General features: G+C 41.4%; 1 protein-coding gene across 10 annotated transcripts in view; it reads right to left on the reverse strand.

Moving 5' to 3' along the window:
• The window catches only part of TRRAP (transformation/transcription domain associated protein), a 242696-nt gene that overhangs the window by 161009 nt on the left and 54174 nt on the right, over positions 1-27513 (reverse strand). For 6 of the 10 annotated variants that reach the window (XR_015051923.1, XM_085858095.1, XM_085858092.1 and 3 more), the window contains exons 1-12: positions 23105-23173; positions 22768-22875; positions 17493-17542; positions 16602-16712; positions 16328-16432; positions 15972-16055; positions 14159-14215; positions 10706-10831; positions 10486-10563; positions 10282-10370; positions 5955-6051; positions 5708-5846 (exon numbers count right to left, since the gene is read on the reverse strand). Coding sequence is in view for 9 of the 10 variants with exons in the window: in XM_085858095.1 (XP_085714221.1) it covers positions 5708-5846; positions 5955-6051; positions 10282-10370; positions 10486-10563; positions 10706-10831; positions 14159-14215; positions 15972-16055; positions 16328-16432; positions 16602-16712; positions 17493-17542; positions 22768-22867 (1036 nt within the window). In the remaining variant the exon portion in view is untranslated. Of the gene's footprint in view, positions 1-5707; positions 5847-5954; positions 6052-10281; positions 10371-10485; positions 10564-10705; positions 10832-14158; positions 14216-15971; positions 16056-16327; positions 16433-16601; positions 16713-17492; positions 17543-22767; positions 22876-23104; positions 23174-27513 lie in introns of those variants that run through there. The other 4 variants (XM_085858090.1, XM_085858089.1, XM_085858088.1 and 1 more) reach the window with 2 other exon arrangements.

Genomic DNA, 27513 nt, shown 5'->3' on the forward strand with positions numbered 1-27513 from the left:
CATCGAAGATGGACGGAGGTTACTGTTTTCACCCGTCTGCTTGTTTGTTTGTTTGTTTGTTTGGGAACAGTATTACGGAAAAACTCCTGGACGGATTTCGACGAAACTTGGTGGGGGGATTAGGTATGGTCCAAGGATCATGCCATTCGATTTCGGACTTGGTCCAAAGTCCAATATGGCCACTATGGTGGCCATTTTGAAAAAATATTCGAATTTTTGTTTTTGCATTTCTACATGTTTTAAGTGATTTCCAACCAAAAATAAAAAATAAATTTGTGAGAGAAAAAAAAAATTTGCAACTTTTTTTCAAAAAAATGTCGATTTTTTTTTGCCATTTCTACATGCGCGTCGATCTAGTTTAGTTTATTCAATCGTGGTTCAGTAGAGTCTGATCCGTTTTGACCTACAATGAATAGGATATCGGGTTCACTTAAGTGACCCAGCAGTATTGGCGGCGGAGGTTTTGCACTCTACCGATTGCTCCCCCTGCAGTTGATAGCCTGTGTTTGGATAAAAAAACATGCTTTGTAAGCAACTATATCCATAGGACCCATAGCAAAGTATACATTTTCTGAAAGCACAGACACTTGGGCATTATATAACATTAAGATTGTTTATCTTATTAAAACTGGGTTCAATTTATAAGCTTTCTCCTCATTTAGGACCACAGTGTACACAATACCATGCTTCAAGCCTACATCCAGCTTACATATAAATATAGCTGGCACAAGCTTCATGTATTTTCACGTCGCGAAGATGTCCTTTGCCGAAGAGTGGGTTACTGTTACTTCGCAATGATGCTGAGCCTAATACTTTCAATTGCAGACACCCATTCATAAATCACCAAGCCTGCCGTGTTCAAAAGAGGCACTCCCACAAAGTTCAATGTCCATTCACTGGTAGCGATCCATTGGAGGTTTGTGCACCACACACCCATCCACTCAGGCCTTGTACTGGCCTACATGGTCAGGAGTTTTTCAGTATCAGCAGCTGCCCATTTCGGCAATCTGAGAAAGTTCTCCAAGTCTTTCATTGTGCAGAAGTACACCCCTTTTCTCAGGTACTTTTCCAAGTATTTTCAGCTTCATCTAGTCAAAAAAATGAGATATGTAGCTAAATAACATGCTAGAGGCATTTTTGAGGAAAAGTTGGCAACCAGTTTATGTTACCTAATTTGGGTGTGCTGAATTCAAATTTGCTGTCTGCCAAGCTGTATCTTTGACCACTTGATCCTCAAAATGACGTAATAAGCCACGCCCCTTTTTCCGAATGAGAAATATAATTCTCCTTAAAAATGGCATCAAAACTATCATGTATGGTATCAAATTAAAGTTAATGACATGTACATTGCATTCATACTGTCAATGAATTGGTTTTGTATGATCTTTGGTCAATGAAATGTCAAAAGGTCATGATTTATATACATTTATCAATCATTTATATACAATCAAAATTATATATACATTTATGGTCCTGTAATGAAAAGGAGAGAAAAGTCAACTTCTACTTTAATTAAAAGTTGGTCAGGTTTTGATTTTAAAAAGGATTAATATGCATTTAATGTTGTTTGTAAGTGTAACCCATCTTGGTCTCTGAAAAAAAATATAGCTTCTCAAGAGGGCGCTAAGTCATCATATTGTGGCTACAGGCTGTCTCTACTGCACACATCAGCACATGTAATTGGACAAAAGTTACTCCATTGTTATGTCAACAACCTTGTCAATTATACACTATTCTGGTAAGTTTTTAATATTTTGAGGACCAGTGTGATATTTTGTATGTAACAAGGCATCTGTGAATGTAATTATTTACATATTTCATGAATTTGAGTCCTTCCCTTGGATCACATAATAAAATACCAGTTGCACCAAACACCACACTAAGTTGAGATTTGTTGTGGTGTGTTCATAATTAACGACAAAATCTAATACCCAAATAATTATATCAGAGTGTATAATAATGTAAAAAATAGTAGCTCTAGGATACAAGATAGACTGGTTATGTCAAATTTTAAATGTACAGAAGGCCTTATAAAACAAATGTGATGACATTTTTAATACCAGTTGTAATGGTTACGTCAAATTAAAAAAGTACGGAAGGCCTTAAGAGACAAATCTCACGATAGTTTAAATACCGGTCGTAATGGTTATGTCAACTTACAAATGTATAGAAGAAGGCCTTATAAAACAATTCTCACATTATAAATAACAAATATTAGAAACATTCTCAAACATGTTCAATTATTACATTTTCAGGGTTATCAAGAGCAAAAGACAACATGAGACTGAAGTAACACAAAATGACATTTGGTTTTATCAAGGTATGATACACATGTTCGAGGATTACTTCGAGATGTATTCAAAGGCATAACCTTTTTGATGAAGCTAGAAAACATGGCAAGTTTGTGACGTAGAAGAGACAAACTTCAGCAAGATTGTTGTTGTTTTTTTTTAATTCCGGTAATGATTATTAAAATGACTAAAGAATAAGATACATGTTATTTTTTGGTCAAATTAATTATGTTGATTCCCTTTAATTTGACTTTCCTAAACAATATCGCTTTACTTCAGTCAATTTGTAATTCATGTTGTTTTCGTATTGTATCAATCTTGTGTAGCCTTTGGAACTTCTACTGTTACAAAGAGCCCTGAATAATATCGTTTTGTAACCTTATCGGAACAAATTAACAAATCGAAGAGATTCTATAAATCTAACTGGTTCCACGTCATCAAAATTAATGATTAGTCATATTTTTAAGACCATCAAAGTTGTTTTGCCCCACTTCCGATTTTAATACTGGAAGAGTGATGGAGGGAACAACACTCTAACAAAACTAGTTACATTTAAAGGACTTAATAAATCTTTTGATTTGTTCCCCACCAAAATTATCCCAGATAATGCAATACATACTTCTTTCAATGAGTTGGCAATGTTGAAATATTGCACTTTTGTATGATACAAAACATGATTATTATGTTTATCATCACTAAGAAGGTAACCTATGGAAATGGGTGTGGCTTATAATGTGATATCAGGGGTCATCAGGTCAGGATACAGCTTGACAGCATTTTAAAAAAAATTCAGCATATAGGGTAATGTAATGTATCTACCATGTACACCAATTTTTTTTTGTCAGATTTTTTTTTCATACTAACAAATTATGCTTCAGGATAAGCCGGCAAGGCCGGAGCAGTAGGGGCGTTCTGACTAGTATTTTGACGAGAAGATTCTCGATTTTAATCTTGATTTACATTAAAATCGATTTGCTCCTAGTCCAAACACTTGTTAGATCACCCCCATCGCTCCCACCCCTGATGGTTTATACTGAATAATGATTACTTAGAATGAAAAAGAACGATATGAATTTAGTCCTGAATTTTCTTTATAGAGCTATGTAAAATTACGTAATATGATATTATGACCTCATTTGACCCAAAATGACCTCTAAATGACCCCACATGATGTAATATTTATTTATTGATCATGTTTTTGCAATGTTCATGTCATTACCTTTCATATGATACCATACATGATATATTTACATTAACTTTTACAGTAAACCGTATTGCGGAATATGCAAAAAAGGGGCGTGGCTTATTACGTCATTTTGAGGGTCAAGAGACAGCTTGGCAGACAGCGAAATTGAAATCAGCATACCAAAATTAGGTAAAGTGTCTGCCAGCTTTTCCTCAAAAATGCCTCAGGGTTATATTCAGAAAACTTGACTAATCCAGCTTCTTTTAGAAGCTTTGAGCTATTTTAGGAAACAATCCTTATATTGCACACACAACATACTGTTACGGCTGTGGAAATTCGCAATACACCATAAAGGTCCCCAGCTCAGTTATGACGCTAAGTTTATGTGCAGATAGGTCCCCACCGTTGTTTAAAGGGTTTTCTTCGTATTCACCGGGCTGCGACCCTTTGAGATAGCCGTTTTTCTTTCACTATCGTGATTTTGGCCCGACAGAGCACGCTACGACCCTTTCCACCGCAAAAACCGTCCGAAAAAGTCGAGCGAAGGCCCAGTGAAACGAACTGGGATGACGCGCGAGTTTTCCCGTCGTTTTTGCGCCGCCAAGGCTGGAACGAGAAGCGGCGAGGAGCTCGCTCGCGATTGGTGGACACGGGGCGAGGCGGTCGGAGTGAGGGCAGGCCCCTTTTCGAGAAGCTTCTCGAAGGGAGGCGGAGCCGAAAACGGGGAGAAGCGAAGGGTGGAGCCCCGCGCTATATAAGGCAGACCGCATGCGGGCTCTCCCTCTTCTCTTGGTGGTCGAGGTCGAGTTCGCTCTTCTCTTGGTGGTCGAGGTCGAGTTCGCTTCTCTCTTGGTGGTCGAGGTCGAGTTCGCTCCTCTCTTGGTGGTTGGGGTCGAGTTCTTCTCTCTTGGCGGTTCGGGCAGCTCGTGTTCAGTTCAGTTCGTGGTGGTTCTTCTCCTTCGAGCAACTAGTTCGTGAGCTCGGGCTTCTTCGTTTCTTGGGACATGGACCGGAGGCGCCGCTTTGCCAGCTCGGGCGCGCAAGCCTGCGCACACGAGAGGAGAGTGCCGGAGAGAGCTCGCCGACCGTCGCACCACAAGGGTGCAGGTAACCAGCGTCGGTCTCGTGGGCCCATTCGGTCATCCACGGCCCACGGCCATAAAGGTTTACGAACCCCGTCTAGCCCCTTGCCTACGAGGGGGTCATTTCTTTTGTTCTGTGTGAATGATGTGGCGCCGTGTCCGTAAGTAGAACCTGTTTAAGTGACTGTACACTATAAGCATATTCGGTGGTATTGCTTTTGTTTTCATGCTTTTTCTGTATATTGCATGACTGCCTTGGCTGTACATACGTGCTGTATAAATAAATGTGCTTTGTTTGAATGTATCCCGTTCGTCGTGTCCTATTTCCCCTTTGAAAGTGCTATCTTGCATCGTGGAATGAGTAGTGGGTTTTGAACACCCGAGTAAAGAAGAATCACTGAACCGTTGAGGTCGGCGATAACACCGCTCAGTTATCCCTGTAGCACGGAACGAACCGCTTAAGCGGTTCGTGTCCTAAGCCAACCTGCGGCGTGGTGCAACCCCTCGGTAGGTTACCCGCACGGGTATTCAGGTATATCGACATTCGGCGATTCACCCTATTCCGCGCGGGTAGAATGCGGACTGGGTTGTGGTGAGGTTAAACCCCAGGCGGGCCAGAATTTGTAACAATACTTTATAGTGCCCCAACACCACCGTTTCTAAGGGTTTCTGCGCATGTGCACTAAGCATTCTGAGGAGGATTATGTAATTTCAAAAGTGAGTATTGCTGAAATATATGGAAGAGCCAAATGGAGAGGTATGGCCAACTTAGGGAGGCAGGGAACACTTGGAGAAGAGGGAACAATCTTGTGAGGAGGTGCCAACTTAAGAGAAGAGGTGTACAACTTAAGAGAGGAGGGACCAACTTAGTTAGGTGGGGAAAAGTTAGTGAGGAGGGGCCAAGTTAGTGAGGAGGGGCCAAGTTAGTGAGGAGGGGCCAAGTTAGTGAGGCGGGGCCAAGTTGAAAAAGAGCAGCCAAATTAAAAAAAAAGAGGCAAAATAAAGAGACACAATAAGAAAAGTAGAATAAGTAAAGCCAACGAGCCAGAAATAAATATAAAATGAGGGTCAAGGAAGACAGACTGCAAAGAAATAAACAGTCAGAGAAGGGTCTTTGTACAAGAAAGCAATATGGAAAAGAGACTCACGGTTTCGCAGCTCTGTTGTCAGGATGTGCTTGGCAGCAATCAGCAATTCTTTCCGGAGGTGAGCTGTTTCAGGAGGACAAGCTGCTAGCAGCTGTAGGACTCCTTTGACCATCTGCTGAGAATACTTGCTTACCAAGTCCTGGGGTAAGACCAAATTTCAGAAATCAAGTGGTGCTCAAACCAAATGATCCAACAAACTGGAGAAGCTCAATAAGTGTAAATGATCCATTTTGAATAGGCAATGTACCTGATAAATCCGAATGATGTAAGCAAGGAAGGAGAGCGTTTTAATCTGTGCAGCGATGAAATCAGCATACAGCTCCTTGTTGAATAGCTTTTGTTGCCTGAAAGACAGAATGTCAAAAAAAATGGTGACAATCACAAATTATATCAAGCAACTCATATTACACAGAATATACAATTGAAGGTCATATTAAATTGTGATAATCACTTCACCCCACCTCCTCCTCCCCACCCTCTACCTCTCTTCCCCCAATCATCCACCTTCCTCCCTCTCTCTGCCTTCCCCTTCCTCTCAATTTGCCTTCTCTTACAATCCTTTGCTCCTTTCTCACTGTAAATTTATTCTCAAATTTGAAAAAAATATGATTGTCTCTTTTTAAAGACATTTATTTAAACCTCCAGGAAACAATTATTTGCACATACCATACTACCAACGTAAATCCTTTGGAGATGGCAGAATCATAAAAAATGTACATAAAAGTTCTGAAGTAGCTATAAGATAAAACTAGCAGGGTACCCATAACTGATGGGTTCGTCGACGTCTCACCTCAAATGAGCAATGTTTCACCTCAATTGAGTGTGTATCGGTGAAAACAAGAATTCAGTGTAAATATTCAGTGTGCAGATATTACATTGGGTGAAGCTGGTAACCTCGCCAACCTCGTTTCTTTCTACCAGCGAAGATTTCCAATCCATACTTGTCGTACCTCAGAAAAACTGTTTGGGAGTGAGGATTATATGACGAAAGCTCAGCTGGGAAACGGATTTAGGCACGTTTTGGGCCTACAACATGATGGAAGATCACCGAAGTTCTTTCCATGCGAACTGACCATGTACAAGCAACTATCCATCTCCACATTGCTTCGTCACCCCCAGCCCATATCCACTCGGTGCACTCCCCATAGCTTTGCTTTCGGCAATTTCTATTTGCTATTTCTCACAGCATTTCATTCTGGTTTCCCATCCGATGATGCAAAGATCAGTAGTTCCAGTTTCACTTTTCAACATCAGTTTCACTTTGGGAGATCAGTTTTGATTCGTCATTGCAACTTGCGATGCAACGCAAATGGTGCACAAAAAAAGTCATCAAAAACGATCTTCGAGAGAATATTTTCAACTTTTTAAGGGGTGCAGAGGGGGCTAAAGTGGCTTTGGGTCTTAAAGGGTCAAAAAGGGTTTAAAGGTCTGACAGGATCTAAGGGGTATCGAGTGTCTCAAGGGTCAAAGGAGTCTAAAGTGTTTAACGGGTCTAAGGAATCTAAGGGTCTTAAATTGGTCTAAATGTCCGAAGGGATCCAAGCACGGAAGAGCAAAAGGGGTCTGAAGTATGCAAATGGTCTAAAAAGGACCATAGTTCTGAAAAGTGTCGAAAGGGTTGAACAAGGTCGATACGTCTCAAAAGGGTCTAAATGGGTGTGAAAGGGTCTAAGGAGTGTAAAGGGTCAAAAGGGGTGCAAAGGGTCAAAAGGGGTCTCCAGGCCATACAGGGTGTAAAGGAGTAAAGCTGGAGTAAAGAAATTACATCACCTGAGTGAATAAATTAACTATTTTTTTCTATTTTTTTATACAATGTCAACGCTCGTAGGAGAGTAAACACACAGAACATACAAGGGAAGCAGGATATAAGAGGAGTGGGAGAGAGAAGGACAAAACAGTGGGGAATGGAGATGTCAAGGGATGGGGTGGGGTACACAGGGTAAACAAGATAGACACCACAGGGACTTTCAGGGAGGAAAGCAGGGAATTTGAAGGAGGTGGGTTTGGGATGGATTAACGGGGGTAGAAAAGATCGTGATTTTGGATGGGGGAAGACAAGCGATGGTGGTGAACAGCTGTTTTGAAGATCTGGAGGGAAGAATGGGATTGAAGAGAGCGTGGGGGTTTGTTCCAAAAAGACGAATGAAAGAGTGAAGGTGAGCAGCGATTCTTGATTTTGGTAGTTTTACCAGAAGGGGGTTGCTGGCGGAACGTGAGAATCCTGTGGAAGTATGGGGGGTACATATTGCAGACAGAGTAAGGGGTGGGGGGTGAGACCAGAGAGGAGCCGGTAGAAGACAGAAAGACCACCGACCTGCCTGTGGTGGGAGTGAGAGACCCAAAAGCTCAGCCTCATTGCGGGAGATACCAATGATCCTAAATGCCTTGGTTTCCACAGCGTGAAGCCGAGAAAGGCGATAGGTGGGAGCATCAGCCCAGAGGGGAGAGCAGTACTCCATCAGGCTGCGGACAAAAGCTTTGTATGTGGTCAGGAGCTCAGGTGTTACAAGGAAGGACTTTGCACGACGTAAGATGCCCAGTCGGTGACTGGCTTTGGAGGCCAACATGGAAATGTGTCTTTCCCAGGAAAGATCATGGCAGCTAGCAAGACCCAGAAGCTTGAATGAAAGGACTTCTTCAAGAGGATTGTTGAGAAAGTATATGGGGGCGGAGGGGCATGGGGGGCGGCTGGGGGGTTCCAGATGGTCCTTTCAGAAAGACATAGTGAGAGTGTAAGATTTGTCAGGATTGAAAGACATATTCCACGTGTTGGACCAGTTTGTGATTTTATCCAGATCTGCAGAGAGCGAAGAAGCTGCAACTTGCCGATCTGAGGGATGACATGGTACGACAGAGGGTGGAGTCATCAGCAAAGACATAAAGAGGATTTTCCAGAGAGTCAGAGAGCTCACTGATGAAAACTTGAAAAAGAACAGGGCCCAAAACTGCCTTGAGGAACTCCAGCCTGGACAGGAAGAGGGGATGAGAAAACTCCATGAAGGGCCACATGTTGGCTGTGACATGAGAAGAAATTTGCGAGCCATGAGTGGAGATGGCCTTAGATACCAGAGGAAGAGAGTTTGGTGAGCAGGGCCCCAGACCGTATCGAAACTCTGAAGTGCAACCCGGCAATAATGGACAAAATGCTCTCCTTGTAACTGTTTAAAACGCCTATTTAGGTGCATTATGGTTAAAAATCTGATCGTAGAAAGTTTTGTCATGATTAACCTATGGGAGCTCAAAGCAGTAAGGTCACAAACAAACAAACATTTCGCTTTTATATATGGAGATGGGCAACCAATTTTCCTACTGCAGCCTCTTTTCCCTCCCTCTTCTTTCTCTTTACAGGGAGGTGGTGTCACTTTTTTCTTCCATCGACCAGCTTACGAGATCTCTCGGCAAAGCCATGGCTAATAGAGAAATGCTCCATTAGAACTTCAATCAAGGTTAAAGGAAAGCTCATCCAGAAACGTCCAAAATGTCCTTTAATAGCTCGTTTTAATATGTAACTAAAAAAAGTCGTTACATAATGGCTCTAGAAACACCTTCCAACCCCCTGTAAACTCCATATTTGGATACACCCACCCCACCCCCCACACCAAACCACAACCCCCACACGTTAGGTACGTCATTTTTGAATAGCCCCCTTTGATAAGATATTGTTAAGAGGTTGGCGATGTCGATAATATTGCAGGAAATGAAAAAAAATCTTACCTGTGATTGAATATTTCTGTGAGAGTGACCAGAAACCATTTGAAAATCGAAAAATTTCATTGTTGCCAAGGTTTCCGGCTCCAACTATAATATCTCCTCACTGAATTTTCACACTGATTCCTGTTTCTACCAATAATACACAATCCAACAATTGCTCATTTGAGGTGAGACATCTATGATTAAATTAATCAAACATTTACAATCAAAAAATCAAATCAAGATGTTACTCAGTTCTTTTAAACTATGTGCTGTATATTTGGAGGTGTATATTTGGTGAAGTTAGCCAAGGTGGTAACCTTTTGCTACATACTCTTCTTTCACCCTTGAGAATTATGTCATTAGATGAGCAGTAAAATTACCTTTAAATCGATGTATAGGTTGTCTTTGTACTATTTTCGGGTTTGAATGACTCCATCACCGATCTTACCGATCATGGTAACGTCTTGATTAAGTTATTTTTCACATTTGATGCCATATTTGACGATTGGACGTCACCACCTCACCAATTATACAAGTATCCGGGTTGAAATCTGAAAGAAAATAGGCTTTTTATGAAGCGTTGTATGTATGGATCTCCCCCCCCCCCCCCCCGGGGAGATGGTGACAGGTGGCAGCTTGTGTGTTTATGTTTTGCATTGCTGTTTTAGGGCTGTTTTAAAATACCTATTTAGGTGCATCGTAGTAAGCAATGCGATTCTATGAAGTTTTGTGATGATTAGCCTTGAGAGCTCAGAGGAGTAAGGTCACAAACAAACAAACAAACAAACAAACATTTCGCTTTTATATATATACTGTATAGTGTATAGATACAAAAGCATTCAAGGCAAAAACGATGAAAGTTTCCCAATTGGAATCCTCACTTGGCCTGTAAGGAGACTTGCAGCGTGACTGTGTTCATGATGAGAGGAATGAAATCGGCCACCACGGTGTGGATGCTCTGCTTGTACAGCTACGGGACATGGGAACAAGGTGTTGGTGAGAAGGGTGTGTGTGTGTTTTTAGAGAGAGACAGAGACACAGAGTGAGAGTAGGAGCATTCCAAGGACTAAGCATGCACCACACACCTGGTACATGAGTACAACGATGATGGGCAGCTCAGCCAGCACCTTGAGGGACAGCGTTCCCTTGGGAATTATTGTATGCTGAGGATGAGAAAATATTTCGTCAAAGTCAATAAGAATAACCATTCTGGGAATGCAGCTATTGGCAATCCGTCATTTCTCGGTGACCGGTCATCATAAACCCCATCCCCTCTTCACTTTTCCCTCAACCATAAACTCTCACCGTGCGAGTTTCACTGTCTTCCCGCTCAGGGTTCATTTTGACTTGCAGTGAGGTGATCATACCCACCATCTCAGGTGGTGGGATCATGTTCTCAGGAATGGGTTGTGGACTCTCGAAATACCGCGTCTGAGTTGAGAAGAAATATTTGAGCAATGAATACCAGGAGGGAGCTTTTTTCATATTAATGCACAAACAATTAAAGGTAAGGAAATCATCCTCACAGGCAGGCATGGATGCAGAAAATGAAAAGTGGGAGGGGGGGGGCTGAAAAAAAAACAGTAGAGGGGGGGCTCATGAAATTATGGGAGAGGGTGGGAGGGAGGGATAAATACATTACCATGCTCATCACCAATTTTAACAAAAATCACACCAAATGTTCTTGAATATCCCCATATCACAATTGTATACCAGAAGGGCACTTGGTGGAGCGCATACTTCCACCAGGCTGATTAGTTTAAGTTTTGTATCCCACTGATAGACCGGATCTGGATTCGGACCTGAAATAAAATTTAATCAGCTTGTTCTTGTCACCTAACCAACTCATCCACCAAGTTTCGTTCAAATCTGTCCACAAATTTTGAGATATCCTGCTATATTGTCGTTTTTGGCCCCATCTCTCAATGGTGAAAAATCACTTTAAAAATGGTCAGATCTAGACCCGGATCTTCACCAAAATCTAATCATTTCGTCAGTGTCACATACCCAACCTCTCGACCAAATTTTATTTGAATCCATCCAAAAATTTATGAGATATTTTGTTCACAAACAAACAGACAGGGGTGAAAACAAAATCTCCATCCACCTTGAGTGGCAGATGTAATAATAAAATACATGAACCTCCACATCCCCAAAGAGCAATATATACACAACATGGCCAAAAGTATGTGGACACCTGCTCGTCCAACATCTCATTTCAAAATCATGGACAATACTATGGAGTTGCCCCCCCCCCCTTGCTGCTAAAACAGCCTCCACTCCTCTGGGAAGGCTTTCCACTAGATGTTGGAACATTGTTGTGGGGATTTGCTTACATTCAGCCGCAAGAGCATTCGTGAGGTCGGGCAATGATGTTGGGCGATTTGGTCTGGCTCGCAGTCGGCATTCCAAATCATCCTTAAGGTGTTCAATGGGGTTGAGGTCAGGGCTCTGTGCAGGCCAGTCAAGTTCTTCTACACTGATCTCACCAAACCATTTTTGTATGGTCCTCACTTTGTGCATGGGGGCATTGTCATGATGAAGCAGGAAAGGGCCTTCCCCAAACTGTAGCCATAAAGTTGGAAGCACAGAATCGTCTAGAATGTGATTGTATGCTGTAGTGTTATGATTTCCCTTCAATGGAACTAAGGTGCCGAGCCCGAACTATGAAAAACAGCCCCAGACCATTATTCCTCTTCAACCAAACTTTGCAGATGGCACTAGGCATTCGGGCAGGTAGTGTTCTCCTGGCATCCACCAAACCCAGATTCGTCTGTCAGACTGCCAGATGGTGAAGCATGATTCATCACTCCAGAGAACACGTTTCCACTGCTCTACAGTCCAATGGCAGTGAGCTTTACATCACTCCAGCCAACGCTTGGCATTGCACATGGTGATCTTAGGCTTGTGTGCGGCTGCTTGGTCATGGAAACCCTTTTCATGAAGCTCTCGACGAACAGTGCTTGTGCTGACGTTGGTTGCTTCCAGTCAGTTTGGAACTTGGTAGTGAGTGTTTCAACCGACAGACGATGGTTCCGTGCTATGCGCTTCAGCAGTTGGCGGTCCCGTTCTGTGAGTTTGTGTGGCCTACCATTTCGCCGCTGAGCTGTTGTTGCTCCGAGACGTTTCCACTTCACAATAACAGCACTTACAGTTGACCGGGGTCAATATATACATACATACATACAAACATACATACATACATACATACATACAAACATACATACATACATACATATACAAGACAGAAATGGCTGTCCGTTCATCTGTTTGCACTTTACGCTGATTGGCTGTGTGAGGCTGTGTAATGTGATTGGCTCCTGGAAAGATTGAATGATGTGTGGTGTAAGCTGATTAAAAGCTGTAATTCAAAATCCGATTCCATATTTGACCATTGAAACTCAAGGCCGAAATAATTTTGCCGAAAGAGTGAAATCAGATTTCTTTTTGGAAAAAGCGATTTTTTTTTCTAACCGGATGTAATTAAATAATAGGCTCAGCAGCACATGAGGTAAAATGGCTCTAAACAGAAGTGTTTTATTCACAATCACCATGACTTCCCTCTAACTTTTTTCTTTGGTGTGAAAAAGACCAAAAGTGACTTAAAAGCATCATCAAATGTCAAAGGTTGCAGCCCATCAGAGTCAGACGTAGAAGGCACACAGCTTGTGTAGGCCCCAGGTTTAAAGCTTTCTGGCCTATAGTATACTTCCGTATCTATCCAAGCTATATAAACATGATGTGTTATATATGCACAGAAGCAAAAGCCATATTTTGGCTTCATGACATAACCCGAGTTTTGTTTTGTTTTTGAGGCATCAAGCAATCAAGCCAGTGTTATGTGCCTATACACCGCCCACGTTATCCTTTTTTTTATTCTCGAAGTGAATGAGGCTGTGCTTATACATTGCCCGAGTTTAAAAAAAATTTTCGGGAGCAATTAAGGCTGTGCTTATATACCATATATGTTTGTGTACTTCGCATTAACGCCTGAAGCACATCAAAGAAATCTCACCGAACGTTTTGACACGTTTATGTTGAGTATGACATTTCTACCCGTTCCCGTTTCCCATTCCCTAATTGCAAATAATTAATTGGACATAATCCATAACTTTGTGTGTATTGTAATCATCTTTGTTGTGTTGAGTTTTCTGCACCCGTCATTTTGACGGGGTTTTCCCATTGCAGCTCCAAAGCCTGGTGTTGACGTCGTGGTTCAGGTGGCTGGCTTGGGATTCTAGGGTCCTGAGTTTGAGCTCCACTGGCTGCTGAATCAACACCAGGCGGGGTCGACTCGGCCTGTCATCCTTCCGAAGTCGGTGAAATGAGTATCATTGTACTGGTCCGGGTGTGTGCCCCGGTTTGAATAGGTACACTGTATCCCTGCGTGTCGTAAAAGGCAACTAGAGGGTTGGCGTCAGGAAGGGCATCTGGCCAGAACAACATTGCCTCAAAAAAAAAAAAAAAAGAGGGAACCATGATTGTCATGGGGCCCGCAAGGCTAACCCCAGCTCTAGCAGGGAAAAATGGCATTAAAAATGATCGTGTGTTTCCCATAATAGCTCCAAATGACCCAAATCCATGCCTGCATTAAACATTAACAAAAAGCAAGTCGGCTGGTATTTGTATATGCCGATAATCACCCACTCCCCTCAACCCATCGCTCTCTATCAATAATAATATAAACCAGTTGTATCCCAGGAGAACAGCTTGGTTGAGATTGAGGATTCAAGCCAACCACAAACCATCAAAACTCACCACTACTTTTGCTAGATCCTTGTAAATCTGCTTCACAAAGTCCAGGAAATGGTGAATCTGTTAACAAGATCAAAGTGAGAAAGACATCTTATAAGGCTCATGTAATGGTGTTAAATATGCATCACAACAGGTATCTATTATCAGAGATAAATCTGGATGTCAAACTGTCATTGTGGTGTTGTGTCAGAAGTTATTGCACAAAGCGCAAAGAAGGGTTAAGCAATTGGTTCACTCTGTCTGTCTGTCTGTCTGTCTGTCTGTCTCCAGATAACAATCTATGCTTGAGGAACTACTTGATTTCAATTGAATTATGTATTTTTGAACACTAGAACACAAATCGAAACATGAATCAGAACACGAGCATGCAGTTTATCAGTTGCGTGGCTCTGAATTTGGCAAATTGTATAGAATCTTGCTCTGATCACACATGCGCACAGAGGAATAGGTTTTTTTTTTGCCTGTCTGGCAGTCAAACAAAATTGAAAATCATTCCAAACAGGAAATGTACTGTTTTGGGATGTCATAAAGGACACAGACAACAGCCATGAATAACTAATCCAACATGTTAAATCAGGTGGTTTAAAAGACGGTCCATTCATGGCAAGAAACTTCCGAAAAAAGGTTTTTTGGTGGTTTTTTTCCTTAAACCTTTGAAATCTTTATTTTATTTCAATTTAATTATATATTTGAACACTGTGGAACACAAATCGCATTGTTGACACTTGCAAAAAACCTCCAGTTTAGCAGTACTTGGACAAAATATTATGCCATTTTACATAATCTCAGCCAATCAAATTTGTCACAGTGAGGTTAGTTTACCCACCATCTCAGGTGGTGGGATCATGTTCTCAGGAATATCGAGATTCAGACAAAATTGCGGCTCATAGGAAATATAAATTGTGCTCGGAAATGCAAAGAAAGAGTTGAAAAGATCCTTCCCATAGCCTTTTACTCAAGACTGCGTGGGGTAAGGTGTTCTCTGAACTCTCTAGTGTTTAAATAGTTTCGCTTTTCTTTTGCAGAGAGACTTCACCTGGCTCTTATGCAACAATGTGGATGCTAAACATCCCACAGCCTCATGTTTACTCTGGGGGAGAGGGAGGGTGAGGGCAGAGGTAGTGCAGTGGCAATATATAACTTTACAGTGGATCAAACAAATTTTCTGTATAATTGAGGATATTTAAGGTACTAATACTTATATTGGACAAGTTGGGACACCCGATAAAGATCGGATTATATAAACTTTAACAAAACATCAAGAAGATTGATGTTTAGAGCTATATCAAAAAAATAACCCGTAAGTACAACACAGCAATGATGGGCCAAATCCTTGCTTGAGGTCATAAATGATCGTGCGATGACTAACACTCAGTGTAGTCCTGTGGAAACTTTGCATATTAATTTACATTCTGCATCCAGAATGTAAATAATTAAATGCAGTTAGTCTGATTCCCGACAAAGAATGTGCCTTCGAACGTGACGTGAATGTACCGACCCGCAAGCCAAGCTCTGCTCCTCTCCCCACCGATCGACCAGAGTGCTATTATTTCTTGTTTGAACATCGCTTTGATTAAGAATTGCAATTTTGTTTTTAAAAGGAGAAATGAGTACATTTTGAGGACTATGTCCATCAAGTCACATAGACAAGGATAAGTAATGGATTCTTGCAGTTCTTTAATGGCTGTACAACTTAAAAAAAAAATTGAAAAAGTTGTCGCTGATGAAAGCATGCAAAGCACTCAGATTAGCACAAATATACAGGAAGAGTGCAAAGAATAAGTCAAAGGTGAAAGAGCACAGAAGACTGGCTGACCTCCTGAGTGATCTGTGGACGAAACTGCTTGTGCAGTTCAATGATGATACGCAGACAGATGAGTACATTCTCCTCGTTCTCCATCTGTTGGGCGTGAACACGTCAGACATGTGATGAACTGAATGACACATCACACTGCTATAATAACTAATGACAGCAAAAAAATTTTAAAAAGATAACAGTAATATACTATACATGTTGCCTCAAAGATACTTCGATGTACAGTAGTTTGTTTCAGAATATTTTCACCAACATTATCAACCCACCTCTCAATGTTAAGCTTGTGTTGATCGAGCACAATGCTGAGATTCACTCGAGACATTTTAGTGCTTTGATGATGAGCCCAGCACACTCACCTCAAGAAACCTGAACAGCAATGAGAGGATGTTCTTGCTTTGAGAACGTAAATGCTCGTTTGTTGGGATTCGGTGGATTATTTCCAAGACCAACTTGCGTAATTGCTGTACACACACATACCAAACGCATCGTGAACCCATTGCAATAGTTTGCGCTACAAGCGAAGGTGTGAAACATGGTAGACAGAACAGATTATTCCATTGAAGCACATGAGGCAAGAATGTTAAAAAACAAATTTTCAGGTGGTGCTGGAATAACTTCATAAGTGCATACCTGTTGAGGTCTCTCCTGGAGGTGTTGAACCTCCCCATCCTGCAGGAATGTGAGGAAGCGAGGAACGGCATGCTCTAGAAAAATAGGGTACTGCTGTGATGATGTCACATTCTGCAAAAGGAAGTGTACAAGAAGGGGTGAAGTCAAAATTTAGAAAACAATGGATAATTGATGGTATTCACTCCAAGATGAATGCATAATCCAGTGGAAGGAGGAAAGCACACATGTTTGCATACTCTTAAGACTTTCAAATTTTATTGGGAATCATCATCATCATCATCATGTACCATGCCCGATGCAGAGCGTTGGTGTTGCCCGAGCAGTTACTAGGCTACAATCCTGGTCAGGTCACCACTCCGGCCCAGGAAGTCAGTGCAGGAATTTGGAATTTGTTCAGGGTGCCGGCGATAGCTCGCCAACTCTTCGTAAAAGACACCGTGGGATATTTAACATCCACCAACTAATGCCGGCACACGGGATGTCTAGTTTAACTTCCATCCGAGGGACGGCACACACCTTGATGAACCACCCTAAATATGAAACACCGAGATGGAAGTTTATAGCTGGGCCGAGATTCAAACCCAGGAGAGGTAGCTTAGAGGCCAGTATGTGTATGTCTCGGCCATCCTGTCAGTTCTATTGGAAATCAGCAACAACAAAAAAAACCCAAAACAAAGTAAAACACTCATTCAATTATGATGGAGGTACAATACAGGAGCAATGTTTGCATGGAAAGAAGTTAACAATATCAACACAAAATAGAAAACGTCCCAAACCCAAACTGCTTATCGTGATCTTGAAAGAACAGCCTTTTTGAAGGATAATTATTCGAGGGCATTTATCAAAAGTGACCAAGTCAGCCACGATTGTCAGATTAGCAATTGTTCTTACTTCAAAGTTCTCACTCAATTCTTGCATCGCCTTCAGCTTTGTCTCATCAGCTGTGATAGAGCAATGTGAACAAGGCAGAGTATTGAAAATACACCAATGACATGACAGTAGTAGTATTTAACAGAACAGTTCAGTTGTCATAACTTGGAGTACAATGTAATTTGCAACAAACAAAAGGTCAAGAAAAACACAATGCTATTTATTGGTTCATATATTTTAAACGCCCCCGTTACCATGTGAGCACTTCAGCCGGTTCAAATCCAAAGGACTGTTGATTTTATCCAGTGTGTGCTAATGCCCGTGAAATTCACATTACAATGCACATGCCTCCTACTCTCCTTGTTGCAAGTGTTCTACACAAGCTCCTTACGTGAAAACGAAGAATTAGAAAACATATCGTCAAAATAATCTTTTTATTTTTAAAGCAACATTGCAGTCACAAGTTAAAAAAAAAAAACACATCACTAGCCAGAGAGAACCACAGGGTGAAATGTTTTTGCAATTCTGTACATGACACACTGTTGATCTGCAAAGCTGTTAACCTCTCACCCAGACAACCTCTTCGTATTCTCTGGCGATTTTAAACTGCCACCATTGTGACCAGTTAGGTGTGAAATGTTTTTGGGTTTTTTTTCTAAAATCGGTTTCAAATGTATGGCTTAAGTTACAAACATCTTGGTGATGCTTCAAGGGAAAACACATTATGTGATGGTTCGTTAGGCCTCTAGCATATATTTTAACTTTTGTACTCTTTAAGAAACATTTATTGATCATAACCTAAGTCTCTCGCAATAGGTACATCTGATAACTATGCAGCTTCATGCACAATTAGTGTTCCTTAAATAAGGGAACTCTCATATTAAAATAAATTTTGTTTTTTCATTCTAAACTTGATAACTGAGAAGGATTCAAGGAACTTTAGCATTTTTTGAATGTTTGATTTTCTCTCTCTCTTATTTCTGGAATTCTGTTCAATTCTCAATTTGCTGTGCAGCAGTGGCGGATCCATGAGTGGAAGATAAGCATGGAGGGGTGGGGGGGCGGTAAAGGGGCATGTGCCTCCCCCTCCCCACGGTTAGACATATATTTAACAAGGAACATATATCCCATAACAGTGGTGGTGCATGCCACGCGTGGACAGCGGAACACTTTTTCATGTCACACCCTTCCTGTGCACCACTAGTCCAACAGTTTATAGTCAAGACTGATATTCGTAACAACTATTCATCCCTGTCAGTCCACTGTGATCCCTACATGCAAGACCGACAATTAAAATCTCGTTGTTTATCGTCCTTTCAACAACTTGCGAGACTTCAAGTTTACATTGGAGGAAACCTGTACGACCCCTGGACTGCACCTCCTGGATCCACCCTCTCCAAGCTTTCTCATTATAGCAAATTGTATCTTCTTCTTCTTCTTCTTTCGGCTGCTCCCGTTAGGGGTCGCCACAGCGGATCATCCGTTATGATCCGCATAATGATTTGGCATAGGTTTTACGCCGGATGCCCTTCCTGACACAACCCTGGTCGCCTCTTACGACACAAGGATATGGTACACCTATTCTAACCGGGGCATGCACCGGGCCCAGTACACTGGTACTCACTTCGCCCACCTCGGAAGGATTACAGGCTGAGTCAACCTCCTGGAGTGTATTAATTCAAGTGGCCAACGGGGCTTTAACTCAGGACCTCTTGGATCCCAAGCCGCTACCTTAACCACTACGCCAACACCAGGCTATTTTATAGAAACTTGCATAACTGGGATAAATTGTGATTATAATTGATGATTGGATCCGTTCAACTGGAATTCTCATTTTACATATAATTCATCAATGTAACTGAGCCCATGTCTCACATCCTACAGTTGCAAACTCTTCTGCACTTCATAACATTAAATGCATTGTTGTGTGCTGTTACTTAATCTGTGAATTCGACAGTCATCCTGACACCTTTTACAACTCATAATATTATTAAATTTTTTCCACAGCTTTGCATATATTATTTACGAAAATCGAAGATTTTTCAAGTATATTGGTTGGTCTTGTGCGTTATTGTTTGCTTGTGTGTCATTCGTCTTCAGGTCACAATTTTAAACTGATCTTCACGAAACTTCACCTCCAGGTAGAGTTTGTCAGAAGAAAGAAGCCTATTGTTTGAGGTCAAAAGGTCAACTTCAGTGAATTTCAAAATAAAATTTTCATCCCATTGCCTTGAAATTTGAAGAGGATTTGCATATCAGGTCACTGAATTCAACGAACAAGAATTTTTGAGGTCAACATCAGCCAAAAAGTCAACAAAGGTCGACAGGCCAGATTTCTAAAGTTGACAATTTTCTTCCGATTCACTTCAAATGTGAAGAGGATTTGCATATTTGATCATTTAATTCTTCCAATTATTTTTAAAGGTCAAATTTATTTTATGGATTTCACATGCATTGTGCTTTGCATATCTTTCTCGGTAATGCATTTATTTATTTTCAGTAAAAATTCTGTACTTTGAAACTTCATATTTTTGATGTTAGAAGTTCATCAATGAGACCTGCCTGTCACATGTTATGAGCTCTGGGGGTGCCATAGAATAATGGGGAATATGCTGTATTATCTGGAAATGTAGAACACAGGATCATTTATTCGTTTTAAGGTATTTTTTGTTTCTTTATAGTGTGAGCTGTTTAGATCTCTATCTCTATCTCTCACACACACACACACACACACACACACACACACACACACACACACACACACACACACACACACACACACACACACACACACACACACACACACACACGAATTCCGAACTGCGTAGGCAGGGGATGCATGATAGGCCTGAACCAGAACAGTATGGGTGGAAGAGTGCGAACTAGATTTTAATCAAAACGACAAGGCTTTGCATGAAGAAGATTCCACCCATGCAGGAAGCACCAAGTGTGGATGATGCAGTGGAGCGATCAAATCCATGATTAAAGGAAGCAAAGGCTTAGAGTGCAAGTCAAGATTGGTGGAAAAAGTTGAAGAATTCAAAGTGCGTGACAGTAGGGAACACTGGTGATGAACTTGAGGTGGACCGAGTACCAGGAAGTGAGGTTTGAGGATCAGAGGGCATTTCCTGGCTCTTGGGATTCTCGGGACTTGTAAAATGCGAGTGGGCAGCTAGCCTGTATGCTCAATCTGAGAGAGTCGATTGTCAGCTTCATGAGATTTTGTCTGAAGACCAAGATGTTGCTTCTGCCCCAGTTAGTACTGTTGGCCATAATTGGTGGTGATGTAATGGTTAAAGCATTCACTCTGAGCCTGGGAAGGTGGTGGTTTGAACCACGACAGAGTCATACCTAAGATTTGGAAAATGGTATGTGCTGCTTCCTTGCTTGCGCTCAGCATTTAAAAAGGATAGAGAATGGACAAACAACCATATGTTGGCAACACTAGCATAGGCTTTGATAGACCAAATGGCCTCTTCCTGGGTTGAAGTTCCTTGAAAGAAAACTCGTATTACTATTGTGAAACCGATACTGAACCATTTTCTTTCTTCCCCTCATCATCTCCCTTCGTTCTGCTGAGAAACCCCATGCCCACAAGACTTGGCAACTCTATTTAAAATAAAGCTAAGGTGTAAAAAATTGCTCTCCTTTCTCTTTTTGTCTTGTGCAAGTTTAACGTTCGAGTGCTTTGTTGAAATTCCATACATATATACTTTTTTGTTTCATTTTTAAGGCTCTTCTGGCAAACCAGATGCATCGGCTCTGCCTATTGGGCATGAGCTCAGCGGAGCTACAGCCCCCTAAAGGAGCTACAGCCCCCTAAATCTCCGTAGGATTGTACTGCACCCAAAACCAGGAAGATAATTTAATTCTCAATTTCATAGACCAGTCCACCCCGGAGAAGGAACAGTCATGTACACAAGTTTTGGGCTTGTTGGCCCAGTCAGTGTGAAGCAGAAGCTCCTCCCTAGAGTGAGTACAATTCTAAAGAGGTGTAGGGGGCTGGAGCTCTGCTCATCATCATTACCTTGCAGCCATGGCAAGTGAATGCCTAGTAATTATCAATCAGAACCTATGTAACTGTTTAGCCAGAAGAGCTTTTTAAAATTTAAATTGACCTGCCAACCCCCAGAACTGTCTTGTGTACTAGAGACAGGTTGATGTGTAGAAAGCATTTCTTGTTGGTCAGGATGCATGCAGAAATAAATGGTGTGGCACTCGCTTCCTGGTTGTTGTTTTGTAGGCAGCCTGCAGTTGCTGGTTGCCTCATTTTCTGGAAGCGTGGCTATGCCGTTGATGCAGTGCTCCCTGTTACCAGTAAGCTGGTACTCATTTTGCTGACCTCAGAAGGATGGCAGGCTGAGTCAACCCACCTGGTGTTATTTCAACAGGGAAAACAGAGGCTCAAAACCAGCCACCTTAACCGTTAAGCCAACACCAAGCATTTGCTTCCTCGTACCCACAACAGTGATGGGGCCTGATCTCGATTATATATATATATATATATATATATATATATATGTATATATATATATATATATATATATATATATATATGTATATATATATATATATATATGTATATATATATATATATATATATATATATATATATATATATATATATGTATATATATGTATATATATATATATATATATATATATATATATATATATATATATATATATATATATATGTATATATATATATATATATATATGTATATATATACATATATGTATATATATATATATATATATATATATATATATATATATATATATATATATATATATATATATATATATATATATATATATATATATATATATATATATATATATATATATATATATATATATATATATATATATATATGTATATATATATATATGTATATATATATATATATATATATATATATATATATATATATATATATATATATATATATATATATGTATATATATATATATGTATATATATGTATATATATATATATATATATATATATATATATATATATATATATATATATATATATATATATATATATATATATATATATATATATATATATATATATATATATATATATATATATATATATATATATATATATATATATATATATATATATCGATATCACCTTAACTTTGCTATTCTGTAGGATTAATTTCAAATGTTGGATTTAAACCAGTTACTCTTCTAACATGCCTGATCATAAAGACCAGGTTCATAACAGCTTTTGATCACCCATGTATCTGACTGGCACCTGAAGAACCTCAAACCCACCAGCATTGTTGTCCGTGAGGGTGCAAACATGCTGCAGACATTTCTTCACGAGGCTTGCCTGTTCCATGACGGTGGTAGCCGCCGGCCCAGGGAGCGCCATGTAAGTTTCTGCACACGACATAACCGCGCAAACTCAGGTCTATTCACTTAAGCAGGTAAACACAGCAAGAGCAGGACGTCCATACCGCCACCCGTAACACCGACAGATACGTGCAGTCATAGGCATCGTTTGGCTGAAGAAAAGCCAATGAAACCCCCCAAGTTCGCGAGATGTATTATGCCTTCAGACACAGAACGCCAATAGGTAAAGAAACCAACAATAAACCACACAACGAACCTCAAAGCATTCTCTGTCAAGCAAAGAATCAGGCCCAATCATTCATTCATTATTCCTTCCAAATCAAAAATTCATTCATTATTCATTCTTAATCAAAAATTAAATATCGCTTCCACATTGACACAATCATTCCCTCGAATGTATTATTTTACGTCCTCATTGCTAATATCAATGTTTAAAGTAAATTCATTCTGCTCAATTGTTTCTCGTTCTCATCGTTCAATTATTTGATATTCTCATTCATTCCTTCAAAACCATTGCAAATGCTTCTTTATTCAGCAATTAGAAAACTGAGAAAGAAAATTCTAAAGTAGAATTAAAAGTAGAATCAATGATTTGCATCAAAAACAATGCGATCGAAACATTTGGGGTGAACGGATAATATTAAATGTTTCGGGTTTCCGGGAACCTGGGGTGTGTTCCATTACCAAGCAGCTTGAAGAGCGCTCGCCAGGTGGCTTAAGCACTTAAGCAAGCACTCTAACGAAACAATTAGGAACGGCTGGCTTTGCAAGCTGCTTGGTAATGAAATACACCTCCGATGATGTAAATGATGGATATTACCAGCCTAGGTGGAATAATGGTTAGAGTGAGTCTGGGACGAGGACGACGAGGACTCGAACCCCCACCAACAGGGCCGGATTTTCCAATAGGCAACATCGGCCATTGTCTGGGGCCCACCAGTAACTGGGGGACCACCGGGGACTTGTGGGTTCTCTGATCGGTTTCATTGTATGCTTTTTATTATGCATTGTATTTCATTGTAATTTATTATGCTTCAGTTTCATTGTATTTTTCCATTATTCCTATGTGTAAGATGTACATGAAATGGAACTTCATTTACTTTGATGTACTTGATATGGAACTAATTTGATTAAAAATTATTGATGTTACATTATGTTGTAATTCTTTTTTTTTACATTACAATATTACGATAGATATATATATATATATATATAATTTTTTTTTGGGGGGGGGCACTGATAAAGTTTGGCCTCGGGCCCACAAGCAAGTAAATCCCGTCCTGCCCACCAAGACTTCAAAAATTGTACATACTGATTGAATATTTGCTTGACACTCAGAATTTAAAAAAGATAAAGCACAAACAATATGTTGGCAACCGTAACACAGTACCATTACCAATCACCTTGAAGAGAGCTCGGCAAAGTGGCTTAAGCACTCAAGCAAGCATTCCAACAAAATGGTTAATAAGGAACGGCCAGCTTGGCAAACTGATTACCTCCGCCACCGATTGAGGGCCGCGGAGGTTGTTTTCACCTGTCTGTGTCTGTGAACACGATGTCTCAAAAAGTTATGCCCGGATTCCGACGAAACTTGGTGGACAGGTCAGGTGTGTGACAAAGAATGAATTCGATTTTGGTGACGATCCGGATACTAACATTAAAAAAAAAACATTTCAATCAAATGGAAGACCAATAAGGAACCCGAAGAAGTAATTGAGTCATCAGGATTTGGGTTTCAGCCGCAACTCTACTGCCCTCAAACCCATCCAGGTACAGCCAAGTGAGCCTTACAGAAAATTTTCTGCAAGAATTCACTTCCCCTTGGAGATAGATAACGAAAGAGAAGAACAGAGAGTAAAAGAGATGAAAAAGCAAGAATTAGAAATGAATAAAGAGAATTGTAAAAAAAAAAATGATGATTAGAAAGAAATTTGAAAGAAACAAAGATGGCGGAAAGAATCCAGACAGATAGATTTCAGCAGTTACTCCCAGGCTCAAACGCAGCAACATGTACAAGCTACCAGAGGTCCGAAAGTGATTCTTATCCATTGAGAGATAGGGCCAAAATAACGACATATAGCACAATATCTCAAACAGTTGTGGATGAGTTGAGTAGGTGACAAGAACAAGCTGATTTTACATGTCAGTTCAGGTCCGGATGGAGATCCGGCCCATCAGTGGGATACGAAACGTAAACTGTTCAGCTTGATGCAGGGATGCACTACTGAGTGTCCTTCCAATTGGTAATGAAACACACCCAAGGGTTTAGTTGTCCTAATGGCCTCCTGCGTTGACTTTCCTTGGAAGAGACGATATTTTGACAAACTAGGAGGCACACGCGTGGGAAACCCACAGACACAGACATGTATGACATTTGAACATCTTGAGTTAGATGCTGCAAGTACACTTTTCCAAAATCGGTACTGGCAATTCATCAGATCCAGAAATGATATGCTCTACCTTATTTATTTACTTCACATGTGGATACATGTCCATGCACATGTGAAATACAGTTTGTAATGTGAAACATGCAATTCCATGCAACTTCCCCCCCCCCCAACTATCCCCTCGTCTACTCCATCCACTCTCTCCCTCCTCCGCCCCCAAATTCCCTCATCCTTATGGAAATATTCCATAACACTGTGATTCCTTAGCGAAATATTTTTTTTGAGGGCTGTTGCACAAACTATACTTGGGAAATGCTCAAATAAATATTTCCTTCTGGATGAGGAAATACTTTCAGAGCAGTTGCTCAGGTGTGCAACAAATCAGATGAGAGAAAGGAATAGGTGTCCGAAAGCTAGATGAAGCGAAGTGATCAACAAACTGGCTTCAGGGAGAGACAAAAGCACTTGTGGAGGTTATTTTTATTTTGTGTACACTGTCGAAGCTCGTATAAGAGCTAACACACAGAACACGTAAAAGGGAGCAGGCGACAATGGGGTGGGAGAGGGAAGCACAAAACAGTAGGGAATAGACACATGAGAAGATCTGTGGAAGGGAGAGGGATGGGGTGGGATACACGGGGTAAACAAGATGGACACTACAGGTACTTTCAGGAAGGAAAGCAGGGAATTTGAAGGTGGTGGGTAGGAGTGGATTAACGGGGGTAGAAAAGATCGTGGTTTTGCATGGGGAAAGATATGAGATGGTGGTGAACAGCTGTTTTGAAGACCTGGAGTAGGATTGAAGAGTGTGGGAGTTTGTTCCAAAGGTGGGGAAAAAAGAGGAATGAAAGAGTGAAGATGAGCAGTAATTCTTGATTTTGGTAGTTTCACCAGAAGGGGGTTGCTGGCGGACCTTGAGCACCCGGCGGAAATATGGGGGGGGAGGCCGGAGAGGAGACAGCAGAAGACAGATAGACCACCGACATGCCTGCGGTGACAGTGAGACCCCCAAAGACTCAACTTCAATGCGAGATATACCAATGATCTTAAAAGCCTTGGTTTTCACAGCATGAAGCCAAGGAAGGTGGGAGAGGGAGCACCAGCCCAGAGAGAAGAGCAGTACTCCATCAGCAGGCATGGGGTTATGGCAGAGGCAGGCAAACAAGGCATGGCAAGGCCATGCAGAACGGCGATTCAGCACAACAGGCCGGCAGGTGAAGCTGGCCGGTCTCTGGTATGGTTCTGTGCGGGTCTGGAGGGAGTGCGGTGGTGCCGGTCGCTCCGAAAGCAGGCTCAGATCTACCCTACTGTCTCCCCCCCCCCAACCTATCGCCTTTGCCTGTCTCTGTCCATACCCACTCCCTTAATTTGCAACAATAAAACCAAATTTAGCCCCCCTTTTTATTTTATTTTTTTCCTTTTATAAATCCGTCTCCCTAACCCACTTTATTGTCCTTGTCCGGCTAACCTATCATGTCACCTGGCCTACTCCCAACCCTTAAAATCCTATTTCGAGGAGAATAGGGAAGAACTAGCGTCCTGTCTCGAGGCCCAACAAAGCCTCAGAATGGCCTCCTACAGAGTTCAGCAATCATCTCACCAAGGTGGGTCCAGCGGCCTACTGAGAGCGAAGGGGTACATCTCCTAACTATCCTATTATTTATTACACTTTAAACTACCCCGGGGCTTTCCAAAACGCCTGTCATTTAAACTATCGGTTCCAAAAACCATGATTCCCGTCGCCTGTGTTGGTGTCCATTATAAATTTGGGCCGAGCCCTCAAATTTTCCTCCGTGCCCTCGCACAATTTTGTGGCTGGGCAGCGTGGCTCACTTGGCAGGGATTGCCCCTCCGTCGAATCTCAAACTATGGCACCCCCGGGCCCTGAGGCTGTCTTCGAGCCTACCAGCTCCCTATGAATGCGGGGGGGGAGGGGGGGGGAGTTGCCCTTCCCCAGGATTGCCCCCCTCCGATGCCCACATGGCATTTGGTGCTACGAGTCCCTTACCGAGGGTCGCCGTGCCCACTACACTATCCCGGTCCCGTGGACCCTTGGCCTACTAGTCCGGTGCCCGGGGTGCCCTCAAAACAAATACTCACCTTCCGACAGCCACGCTCCCAGCCGGTCCATGAACTCCTGCACCCCTCCAAATGGGGTTCGTGCCTTCTCTCAGCACCAACAAAACGACCTCCTTTTGGTAAATTTGACTAACCCACTAACTAACATTAAACTGACCCCGGGGTCCCTTGGGTGGGTTTCACTCCCCCAGTCAGTCAT

Source organism: Eptatretus burgeri, chromosome 15, assembly GCF_056783735.1.
Source record: "Eptatretus burgeri isolate ZD-2024b chromosome 15, Ebu_testis_v1, whole genome shotgun sequence".
Lineage (NCBI taxonomy): Eukaryota > Metazoa > Chordata > Myxini > Myxiniformes > Myxinidae > Eptatretus > Eptatretus burgeri.